This window comes from Barbus barbus (assembly GCF_936440315.1).
Source record: "Barbus barbus genome assembly, chromosome: 18".
NCBI classification, from domain to species: Eukaryota; Metazoa; Chordata; class Actinopteri; order Cypriniformes; family Cyprinidae; genus Barbus; species Barbus barbus.
The window spans coordinates 23,353,966-23,367,272 of NC_136746.1; the positions used below are offsets into that span (position 1 = coordinate 23,353,966).

Here is a 13,307-nt window from a genome sequence, read left to right on the forward strand (position 1 = left end):
AGTCAACCCATCCTCTTGTCACTTTAAATGAATTTATGTGAGCTGAGTAAGATCAGATAAGATAGAAATGTATTGATCCCTGAGGGGAAATTTGCTTGTCACAATGGCACAGTGTCATGCAGAACAGAACTGTGCATCATAGGCCAGTAAACACAAAAGGGCAAGAGAGAACAGAACAAAATGAACACGATAATAGACTGAATCACTTGCAATACCGAAAATAAAAACATGCACACATAATAAACACCACACAGGATGCAATCAGCACATGAGTGGCTAACAGCAGTTATTTTTGATTGATAGCATCAAGCCAGAATTGTGTTATACATTTTTCTTTTTCCTCTAGACTGTTATATGGCTGGTCGAATACATGCATGCAGTATGTACTCTCAGTACTCATACTCCTTAGCATTATGTAGAATGTACTGTATACAGTGCTCTGTATACTAGAGCTCATGCATGAATGTAGTATCGGATGAACTACTGCATTTGACAATGTGCAGGATAGAGCAGAGCTCACAGCGTGGGATACTGTATCTAACAAAGCAATGCACTCAACCTGACCTTCCGCTTGCACGGGGATGAATGAACCAGAAGTAAATCCAAGTGCAATTTTATCTGTTTTGATTTTTAACTTTACTGTATAACAGTACAGTACAGCGTATAACAGTACAGTACAGCTTCCCTAAAGTCTGACTTTTGAACTGAAAATAATTAAATTCTGAATTTACTCAATTTACTCTGCAAGATCTGCTCTATCCTGAATACACACACACACACACACACACATGTTGGTTTTTGTGGTTTATGGGGACTCTCCATAGGCGTAATGGTTTTTATACTGAACAAACTGTGTGTGCTATTGCCCTACACCAACCCTACACCTAAACTTAGCCCTCACAGGAGACTTTGTGCATTTTTAGATTTTCAAAAAAACACCATTTAGTATGTTTTTTAAGCCTTTTGAATTACGGGGACATAGGCAGTGTCCTCATAAACCACCTTCATATTGTAATACCTCTGTCATACCCATGTCATTATACAAATTTGTGTCCTCATAAACCACATAAACACGCACACACACACACTATATATATATATATATATACACACATACACACACACACATACATACATATAAAATATCCAATATTTGTTCAATTTTTTTTTAATAATGTTAAAATACATTTTGACATGAACAACTGAATCTGTACATTCTAGCAAACTGTTTTCTTCAGTCATAAATTCATAAATAAGCAATTAATTGATTAAATATTGTGATAAAAATAAGTTATCATTCAAATACTGTTATAAGTTTTATTAATAATTTTAATGCTTTTATATTTTTCATTTTCGTCTCTAAAAAACTCTACAATTTTAGTAATTTTGTTGTGTTTTTGTCATTATTATTATTTTTTAAATGTCTATATAGTTTGTATAAATTTTTATTTCAGCATTAGCTATTTGAGTACATCAGGTTAATGTAAAAGAAAATGAGCAAGAAGCTGCAAAACATTTTTTTGTATATTTTATTTTAATTTAATTTCAAGTAATAAAAAACTTTATGGTTTTAGCTTTAGTTTAATTAACCATAATAACCATGATTAGTAGTATTATCTAATATTTTTGGAATCATGCTTGCGGGTATTTCATACAAAAAAAATATAAATAAATAATACTAATACTACTACTACTAATAAAAATAAAATAAAATGCATTATTTACAGCAGTTATATGAACCATCATACCAATTTCTTTTGATTTTAATTTAATTCAACTTCAGCAGTTGAACTGGAATTTAACAGGCATGCTGAAAGTATTGCATTGCTGTTGGTGTTTTGTATTTATTCTAAAGTGTGATCCTAGATGAATAAGTAATCCATAAGTAATGGTGCAACGTGACATGTTTCAGTTAACTGAAACAACTGACAAGGTTTTCAATCATTCTTCAACTGCCGCTATAATTCGGTTGGCCTCATCTATAAACATTGACATCTCAAGTGCTGAAGGACTTTGGCCAAATAGAACGCTGACACAGACTTGAGCATCTCAAACTCCCCGTACTGCTCTCAGGTATATCTTCAGGGGCCAACATTCACATTACTTCCTCCAGTGCCTGATTTTTCAAGTGACCCATTACATTGTGGCAATGGAAAATCTGAGATGATGGGAATCCCTGCAAAGAGTTAGATAATCAAGAGCATCATTCAACATCAAGTCACACGAAGGAGAAACACTAAACCTATGTGGATACCTGAACACTACATCCATATGTGACTGTGGAGCCTTTTAAAATATATGGAGTTAGCCCTCCTTTTGCTGCTATAACAGCTTCCACTCTTCTGGGAAGGCTTTACACTTGATGTTGGAACATGGCTGCAGGGATTTGCTCCCATTCAGACATGCAAGGTCAAGCAGTCAGCATTCCAATTCATCCCAAAGGTGGTTCAGGACTGGGCTTTATGCAGGGTAGTCAAGTTTTTTCACACTAGTGAATCATTTCTTTATGCACCTCGGGAGACTGTGAAGCTGAAACAAAAAAGGTACGATCTATGTTTGATAATGAGATTGCATGGCTATATGCTTTAATTTTTTTGCAATAGCCTTTAATTATAACAGGATGTCTAAAAACTTTTGGCCATGAATGCACATGTACAGCACCCAAAATCACACCACACATAAAAGTGGTGATACAGTTATGTTAATTAAAAATAAATAATTAAATAATGTGCCACTCAGACTCTCTCCTCTAGTGAAAGTTACCACGCTCTTTCCAGCTGCATTAAAATTCTGCTTAAGTGCTACTTGGCTGACCTTGATCCAGTACCACGCAACGCCTGATCTCATCAGATCTTCACGGCTCTAGCAGACCCAGAGAGATGACCTCAAAATCAAGAGGCAGAATTATTGATATCGACAAAGCCAGGTTTATTCTCACAGTCTGACAGGAGGAGGAGATTAGAACCTCATGTCAGTGCTCGGGGGTCAGGGACAGGGTGCATACTGTATATGGAGGTGAAGATAGCAGGATATTAGCCAAGCATTCACATAATGCATCTTATAATCTTGTACTGCAGTTATATCTGATCGAATGTACATTATTATTATTCTTTAGCTTGGGTTGAACAAATCATTTTTGCTTAGATGGAACAGCAGGTATGCTAATTATGCCTCTATTTGTTTCTCTGTTTCCAGGAATTAACTAGGAATTACAGAAGCTTCAGTCTGGATCCAACCCTTAAATGATCTGAGATGACCGAACACCTGAGAAAAGATAATGCCAACCCATCAGAGGACCTCAGAGGATGCCAATGCTCAGACAACATACAGAATTATCAAATTTTGCCATAAGTTAAATATATTAAGGTTCTGCAATATATAAATATATTGTGGAAACTTAATTTCCTGTAGAGCTGCTTTGCAACGATTTGTATCGTAAAAAGCGCTATACAAATAAACTTGTACTTGAAGTTTGAACTTGAACTTGAATCCACACAACTCCATCAATTAACATCTTGTGAAGTGAAAAGCTATGTGTTTGCAAGACACAAATACATCAATAAGGTTTTAATTTTAAACCATCACTTTTAGCCAAAATACCAATCTATAATGCTTTCTCTAGTGAAAACGTCCATCCCCTGTTGTCCTCTCACATCAAAATCCACTGACATATTTGTTTAAAACAGTTTTGGACAGTGGATTTAATTTTTGGATGTTTCTCTCCTGATTCAGATGACTTTTCTCACTGGAAAGAAAGCAATATAATGAAGAGGGCTCATGTTTTAGCTGGAAGCAACGGTTTAAAGTTAAATACATCTTGATGGATTTGTTTATTACAAACATGCAGCTTGTGGATTACTCTTACATTACTTGTGGATTATTGAGATGTTTTCCTCAGCTGTTTGGACTCTCATTCTGACGGCACCCATTCACTGCAGTGTGATGTAATGCTAAATTTCTCCAAGTGTTCTGATGAAACAAACTCATCTACATATTGGATGGCATGACAGTGAGTACATTTTCATTTCTGGCTTTAAGCTTTGTATAAAAGGGTAAATACAGCTAAATCAAATATAAAACAACTTCCTATATAAGTGACTCAATATACAGTACAATATTAATATTTTATCCTGTATATTGATTTTAGGTGTATTTTTTATTTATTTTACTAATATGAATTTCACTCATGAGCGTACACAGATGTACTGATAGACACAAACAAACAGTAACAGACAGCTTGTTAGGTTTCGTTGGACAAGTGTTACCCCATTAGTGTCTATTGTTCAGCTCTTATTTTCACCAATTGAACATCGGAATATTTAAAAAGTGACATACAGTAATCAGATGGCAGTTGGCATTGGTCTGTGTCTATCAGTGCAGCATGAATTGGCCTTAAAACTGACAACAGGTGAATAAAACGCACTCTCCTAGTTGCCTTCAGCATGAGTTGTTCGCACAGCAGGGTGCATGTTTATTTGTTTCCAATGATGTCTTTAACCTGCTGTAATCTTAATGCTATTTAAATTACAATATACTGCACTCCTTTTAAAAGGTTTTAGCTGCTGGTGCACATTGGCCAATTCAAGACAGTCTTCTATTCACTGCTTCAGACACCATGCTGTGTCAATTACTGCTTTAATTTTTAACTAGAGATGGATTTCTTTTTATCCTGTTGAACTTGCTGTTGAACCTCGCGGCTTTTAAAGAGGTTTTATTTAAATGCACAATTTTGATACTTCTAGACACTTTTTTTGACTGTTATCACATGCTGCCTGTGGAATTGACTTGTCTTGTATTTCATTTGCCTTTGTGTCTGTGCTTAGCATCATTCTTCTTTTAATCTTATAAAATAACTTTGGATCTTAAAGGGACAGTTCATCCAAAAATAAAAATTCTGTCAGTATTTACTTACCATTATGTAATTCCAAAGCTGTACGACTATATTTCTTCGAAGGAACAGAAAAGATTATATTTTAAATAATTTCTACTTTTTTTTCCCCAATAAAGGCCAGCAACATTGGATCCCATAGAATTCAATTTTCTGGGAAAAAAAATCGAAGTATTTTTTGTGCTTCACAGAGAAAGTAAGTCAGGTTTGGAACAACATGATTGTGAATAAATGATGACAGAACTTTCTTTTTTTTTTTTTTTTTTTACTATTTTGTAGCTGATGCTCCAGTTCTAGGATATGTCAAATCAACTTAATACTTCAATTTCTCATTCTACCATTTGAATCAGGTATTTCTAAAGGATTTCTTGCGCAATCTTTACAGTATCTCACATCATCATTTAAAATCTTATTGGACATGGTTGTGCCAATGTCAAAGGAATGATTCATTCATTGGAATATTGAGAACAAAGAAAGCAGACATTCAGAAAAGTGCAGATGGCACATCTGACAATATCTCCATTCCATCAGCCAGAGTATTTCCTCAGACGAGTGACAGAAGGAGAGAAACCTTCTCCAAGTCCTAAGAGATGAGACCACCGAGTCAAACAAGACAGCAGGAATATCTAGAGACAACTGATACAGACTGTTGGATTGTTAAGTTAGAAGTACTTGGCATCTAAACACATTCCTTATAGGAGAAAAGCTGTTCAAGAAACCCATCAAATATACAAGTGAAATCAGAACCGGACTGCTATATGCATCCGCAAAATAGCCTTACAGCTAAGATATATAAAAAAAAAATGTATGCAATAAAATGTTGCTTAACTGCTCTCTGACCACAGTTACATCTGGAGAGATTTCATTAAACTACATGCTTTACATGCATCCAGGGGTGAGCTAAAATGTAATTGAATAAATGCATAATTTAAACATAAATGTAGACATAGGTTCATAACCATCCCAAATGCATTATCATTTGAATACAAAAATGTTATGCTTTTTGTAGAACACATAATAAATTTCAGGTTACAGTAAGTCTAAATTAAAAATTAACTGATTATTGTATTCTATCTGCAATAGTTTTAAACTATTGGCGTACTGTAGAATTTTGATGCTCTTTCAAGGTTATGATTGGGGGTTTTTTCCAACACTTAAAAAAAAAAAATTAACTGCATTAACATGATAAATTGAAAGTCCTTATTATAATATTCTATGATTCACTTACATAATTTAATACAGCAATAGGAATAGATATGCTAATAATGAATAAATGCAATTCTATTACCAGCCTCTTGACATTCAAGCCTTTTGAATTCTTATGCAAATGCTTTTAGCAATACATTCAAGCACTGTCATATTTACTAAATATATAATGGGAAATGTAATAGTGTGATAGTTTGTGACCTTAAATGCATCTCCTATTTGAGTGGTTATATATGTTCATTCCATTATATTAATTATTGAATTATGTACGAGCAGTGACTGGCTCCTTCAAGATAATGTTAATTAGCATTATTGTTATGTGTTGAAAAGAACAATGTCTAATATGTAGCAGAAAGTTTCACTGTGTGATTATGGAAATTACACCAAAGAAAAACATGAGCCATAAACCTGAGCCGTATAAAAATGCAGCTTTGATGTGACTCCCAAATGTCAAAACTCATGAGTCCCAAGCATGTGATTTAAAGAGCATACTCAAACAAAAATCCCAGAAGAGAGCTGCTGCTATAATTTATTTATAACACGTATCAAATTGGCATATAGGAAACATAGAATTGAGTTCTGAAAAACATCTTTATGATTTTATGACTTATGAACACATCTTCTGAATACATATTTGGGTGTTTCTTCAAATATGGCACTTTAATTTCCCAGGGGTTGATTTTTTATTAAAACACATTTCAATTTTTTTAATTTTTTATATTAAACACTTTTACCATACCCTTATTATTATTTTTTTGCCACTTTTAAAATGGCAATCATCAGATTAAATGGCTCATGGAAAAATGTGGAAATTCAAAATCACTGTAGGAAATTGTACATGAATACGTTTGTTCATTTAAATTCAAACTGTAAGAATATTACAGATGCTAATAGATTAGGTAATAGAATAATTTCTTAAAGTGCACTGCCAATATTATAATAATTTCTCCAATCAGTATATTTTGTCTTAAATCTTCAGATATAATTTATTTGTTAAGCAAAACTGCACAAGACGTAAAAAGTTTTGTTTTTAGAGAATGTCTTGAATTAAGTTTATGTTCCACAGATTATTGGCAAATTGCAAATAACACAATTTTGTGAGGTTAATGCTTATAACAAGAAAAACTGACTAATTGTTAATATCATTACAAATTGGTTTCTCAAGCTAATTAATCTTATTTTGAAACTGCAACAAGTACTAGGAAAATTATTTTTTTTTGGTGTAAAAATAAGAAACGTAATTCTCACCTCAATAAAATTGGCACCAAGCTATTGTTCCTGATATTCTGTGGAGCAGCTGCAGTCAAAACATGAATACCGCTGCAGCCCAACCTGGCCACTGGTCTTCCATTCTGGAGAAAAACATGGAGGAACCGGTCTCCGAAATTCTGCTCCCGGGCTGAAAGGACAGAGGAGATATTAAGAAATGAGGACTCTTTCACTCAAAGCTTATCGTAATGAGATTTGAAGATGAACTAGAAACCCTGTTCCCGTACTGAATCTCTAGCTTCTGTTCAGTCAGTTAAATGTTGGTTCTTTGAGTACATTCAACAGTAATATATCTCGGTTTCTTTTAAATTAATTTCAATAGTGCTCAATGAGCGCTGCTCATACCACTACCTAAAATGTAAGTTCCTTAATATTCCTTACCATTTTCATAATTTTTGATTTTTTTTTGTAAATCTGACACATCTGCTATCAATAAGTGGTGAGAACAAATCATGCGAATTTCAGGCAATATAAGTATGAGGTGCATAAGCACATCATGGTTTACAGCGTACAGAAGCACAAAGTATCACAACTAAATCAGTAACCGACTATTTTACTCCCACTTGAGCTTGAGTAGTCGCACAACAATATTGTGGAGCTTCCTGCTTACTGTGCCATATCTGGCAACAACCCCAGTGATTGCAGATGCACTTGGCACCTACTGCATCAGCTACAGTTGTAGTTCTTCGTCTTTTTTATGTTAAGGGGATGGTGTGAAAGGAAAATGACAAATTACTCCTTATTGTCCCAATGGCCCTATTACCCTGTACTGGGTCTAACGGTGCGTGCATTCTCTTGTCAGTACCTGTCACCTGCTATATTCACAATCCCTCTTGTCGGTTGATGACTGAAGCCCAGCGGGAGTCTCACGTGGTGCTCGCGGGAAGGTTTTGTTTTGAAGGGAGTGAACGGGATGAGATGCAGGTGTAACTCTGAGCATTTTTCTGCATTCTGAGGCATGTCTTCTGATCAGCTTCCTTTGATCTCTAGAGTTCTACCTTTTTCTTACAGTCAGACAAGAGAGCTTCAGCTGGGCTGCACACCTACACATCTGAGCATTCTCATCCACCAGCGGAAAAACACTCGAACCCCAGAGGTTAATTTAGTGACAGGCTAAATAATAAAAAATTAAATGAAGAACTAACCGATTTGTTATTACATTATAGATCAGATACCAGTGGTGTTTTGCTTCTCATTTTCTTTTACGATTTATAGAGATACATATTGTGGGGTTCAAAAGACTGAGACCACATTCTAATATATTCAGATTTAAATAAGGAAATAAACAAGTTTGACAGAAGTTGTTATAGATGTTAAAAATAAAATATAAATTGAAGATAAACACATTCTTTTTTTTATTATTTCACTAATCAAATAATAATTTGTCACACTGAGTATACATACTTGTAATACAAAACTAACAATTTTGTATGGAACGTTTGGATTAGAAACTGAAAATGATTAAAGTTCACTGTGTTAATCACATTTGAATTTTTTTTTTTATTTAACTTTTTTTTTTTTTAAAGATAATAGTTAAGTAAAATGAAGAGGAAATGTTCTGTATTGTTTCAAGATCATTATTCAAATAATAATCAAATAATGTTATTCATTACATTTGAAAATGTTAACAAAAAATAAAATGAAGAGAAAATATTTTAGGATATTATTCCAAAAATAATCATTTGTGACATTGACCATGCACATTTAAAAAAAAAAAAATCTAATCTAATTTAATCTTATTAATATAAATATTACATAATTTTGCATTAGAATGAGAAAAAAAGCAACATACAAGCACATTTACTAGTTGTCTTAGACTACTGGACCCCACTGTAAGATCTGAAATTATCTGGATAAAATTGACATTGATCAAAAGTCCTCTCACCACAGAAAAATAAATAAGTTACTAATCACATTCACGCTGGGTTGGGAGAGCATTCTAATTAAATCAGTCAGTTTCCCTTCTCTAAAAATTGATGAATGTGTCACAAGCCGAACGACAGAGCGAACCCAAATGCTTGCTTCCTGTCTTTTTTTACATGGCTAATCTATAAAAGGAATTTCACGAGGACTCTGACAGGCTGAGACATGAGATAAACACTGTCATATTGGCCGTGTCAGGTGAGCTGCATATGCACGGCTAATCTGACAGGGTGGAAGTAAAATGAATTTTCTAACTTGACATCAAGAGCAATCTCATTCAAACATGACAGTCCATCCAGCCCCTCTGCCTTTAGTGCCAACAATTTATAGACATGACTCATCTCCCTATCAGGTTATTTAAATGTCAGGTGATTGCCAAGACCACTACTGATGTAATATGGACTGCATTTTAGTCATCTGAAATAAGCTTGAAACTTTTGAACAATGTTGACTGCAAATGTGACAGTAAAACAATAACTGATAAAGCACTTCACACTCAAACAGTGACAATATTTCAATCTTCTCCTGAGTCAGCATGAGCACAATATTCAGACGAACATAATCATACCACAACAGATATATTATTAGAACCACAAGATGAGCCCTGCCCATAATTACTGACATCATCACATGCATTTACATAGGGTAAAAAATGAGGCAGCGGCTATTTGCACTAAGTGTAAATAGCGATAGATGCTATTTACATTAAGTGCAAATAGTGACGGATGCTATTTACACTAAGTGCAAATAGTGACGGATGCTATTTACACTAAGTGCAAATAGCAATGGATTACATTTACACTATGTTAAAATAGCAAGATTTTCTGCTATTTATATACTACTTATCGCAAATAGTGGCAATTATCTGCACCTTAGTATTGTAGTACATTATAAAACAGTACGCAAAAATAACGTATTGAGTGAAAATTATAGTTTTAATTAAAGTTAGGCTATTAAATGGATGTCACCGTATTGGTGTCACGGTGCACACACGAGGGAGGAACCAGGAACACGCAGACGAGGATATAAACTCAAAGAACAGACTTTAATCAGGACATCAGGGCAGGACAAGGCAAGGTAGACATCAACAGGAACACCGGGGAGTAACGAGTAGACCAGACGAAATCTAACTGAACAGACAGAACTATAAATACACAGGTAAATCATAGATAACGAGACCAACACAGCTGGACAAGAATTAACTAATGATTACATTTAACAAGGACAGGAAACAAACCAAATAAGGAAACATGAGGCAGGAACACATGACACACACGACAATATGAAACAAGTGACTTTTTTCAGTGTTGACTATCCCAATTACACGTTGGTGAGCAGAGTTAGTGTAAAAAGTGGGCTATTTGCATTAAGTAAGTATTAAAAGTTTATATTAAAATTTGAAAAATGCATTTTTACTTATTTTCTCAGACTTTTGGACCCCAAGTTAAAGGCCTGTTCACACAAAGCATGATAACTATAAAGATAACGATAAAGATATAGTTCTAAAAATCGTTCTCAATATTAAAGAATAACAGAGTCCACACCACAGCTATAACGATAAAGGCACAGAGAAACAATATTGTTGGAATCACTTTCAGAACGTTTTTTTTTTCCCAGCTGATGAATGATACAAACATTGACAGCCAATCAGAATTCAAACTGCTATAACGAGCTCAAGCATTTAAAGCGGCAGACGTGCGTGCGCTTTGAATAAATAGACGATATTGTCCGTTGGTGTGGACGCTATAGTTATCTTTATAGTTATCGTTCTTAGTGTGAACGGGGCTTTAGAATTTAAATTATTTGGATAAAAATAAAAGTGATCAAAAGTTCAGCATGTTCCTAATCATCAGATTTGAAAATTAAGTTATACTGAACAAAATTATAAACGCAACACTTTTGTTTTTGCTCCCATTTTTCATGAGCTGAACTCAAAGATCTAAGACTTTTTCTATGTACACAAAAGGCCTATTTCTCTCAAATATTGTTCACAAATCTGTCTAAATCTGTGTTAGTGAGCACTTCTCCTTTGCCGAGATGATCCATCCACCTCACAGGTGTGGCATATCAAGATGCTGATTAGACAGCATGATTATTGCACAGGTGTGCCTTAATAATAAAAGGCCACTCTAAAATGTGCAAAAGTAAAAATAAAAATAGCCTTTTCACATGTTTTGCTAAACTATTTTAGGTATGATTTCTGCTGTTTAGAAAAAACACACAAACAGGAAAGTTCACTCTGGATCTGACAAGCTCTAATCTCATCAACTTACTTTATCCGACTTGCTGAAGTAAGGGTGCACAGGATTTTTAATCAATCTGTTTGGAAACAAATTTGTGTTTACAAGGTACCAGATTGACAACGAGTGCTTCTGGACATATGGTTAATATGTATAGCCAATTATTATGTCAATCAGTTGATTAAAAAACCTGAACTCTTGAGTACAACAGAGATTTGTCAGCAAGGCAACGTTTAATAAAACAAAACGGACCATTTATAATATATTCCTGTTTTCCAATAACGATACTACTTAAAATATTAATACATTATAATTAATGTAAATGTAATTCACTCATTTAAAGGTAAAAATCCCCAAATACTCATTCATTTGGAGTTCGGCCCAACCAAGGGACCATATTTGTTTAGGACAAAGTAATTGAAGAGCATCATCCAGCAGGGTTGGCCAATTAGCTAATGGGATCAACCATCACAACTTTAAATTCAGCCCATAGCACATATCCTGGTGTGATTGATTTCACCTAGAGACATTTGCTATGTCATTAACATGTCCTGAGAGAGGACTTCATTACTGGATAAAGAGGTACAGTCGATGGTCTGGCGTTTTAATTTAACGCTGAAGCTTACAGTTATATTCACAGTCTCATAACTCAGTGTGTCTAATCTGCAGCCTGCAATGCTGGGAAGACAATTATTCATTAACACACACAGAGTGTGTGATATCGAGTCAAACTTTCAATAGACATGTGAGGAGCGAACAGCGAATATATCATAATGTCATGTCAAAATTAATCACTTACCTCTCAAAATCAAACTGACAATATTATTCTCACATATGCTATGTGTATTTATATACAGCTGTTCACCCTAATCTTGGAGCGGGAAACAAGCAGGTAGCCATAGAAACATATAATTTATGACTAATATGTCACTGGTTTGAAATTAGCACAGCTAATGAAGTCTGCTAAAAATGTTTGAAGACCTAACGAGGTTTCCATGGGTAAACTGTATTTGATATATTTCTGGAGCAAAATGAAAAAGAAAGCCTAAAAAAATAGAAGCATCTCATCTGCAAGAATATAAAGAAAAAGCATTACAAAACTATTTTTACTCAGCTCTAAAGCACATTAAAATATTCAGTAGCTATACTTACTATTGATATATAAACTGCCATTCAAAAGTTTTTTTTTTTAAAGAAATGAATACTTTTATTCAGCAAGGATGCATTAATTTGTGTCAGTAAAATGACATGTATAAACATGTATAATGCTTTTCTGAAGGATCATGTGACACTTGAGGACTGGAGTAATGGCTGCTGAAAATTCAGCTTTGCCATCAGAGAAATAAATTACATTTAAAATATATAATAGAAAACGATTATTTTAAATGATATTTCTTCACAATATTAACAGTATACATATATATTTTAAGAGACTTTAAAAAACATGAAAAATGACCAACTTTTGAACAGTAGTGTAGTACAGGGGTTTTCAACCAGGGGGGCGCCAGCACCTGTCAAGGGGGGCGCGAGCATCAATTAATTCAGAGACATTGCCTTGAAGATTTATGAATACGAGCTTTCAAATCTTTAGCCATCCGCTAGGGGGCAATCTGACTCCCGCTGTTAGGCGACAGCGAGAATGGTGTAAAATGATTTAGGGTTAATTTTTGAGGCATCCACTAGGGGGCAATCTGATTAGTCCCGCAGCTAATTATCAGGCAACTGTGAGAGCAGAGTTGGTGCGATCGAGTTCGAGAAAAAGCAAGTAACGTTAAAAAAAA

The 13,307-nt window shown here is 34.4% G+C and overlaps 1 protein-coding gene across 1 annotated transcript in view; it reads right to left on the reverse strand.

Annotated features, from left to right (window-relative positions):
• Nucleotides 1-5,155: 5,155 nt before the first annotated feature.
• The window catches only part of LOC306884685 (protein eyes shut homolog), a 59,233-nt gene continuing 51,081 nt past the window's right edge, over nt 5,156-13,307 (reverse strand). Inside the window, exon 14 of the mRNA XM_079440788.1 lies at nt 5,156-7,493. Within this exon, the coding sequence (XP_079296914.1) occupies nt 7,339-7,493 (155 nt within the window). The 3' untranslated portion in view covers nt 5,156-7,338. The remainder of the gene's footprint in view (nt 7,494-13,307) is intronic.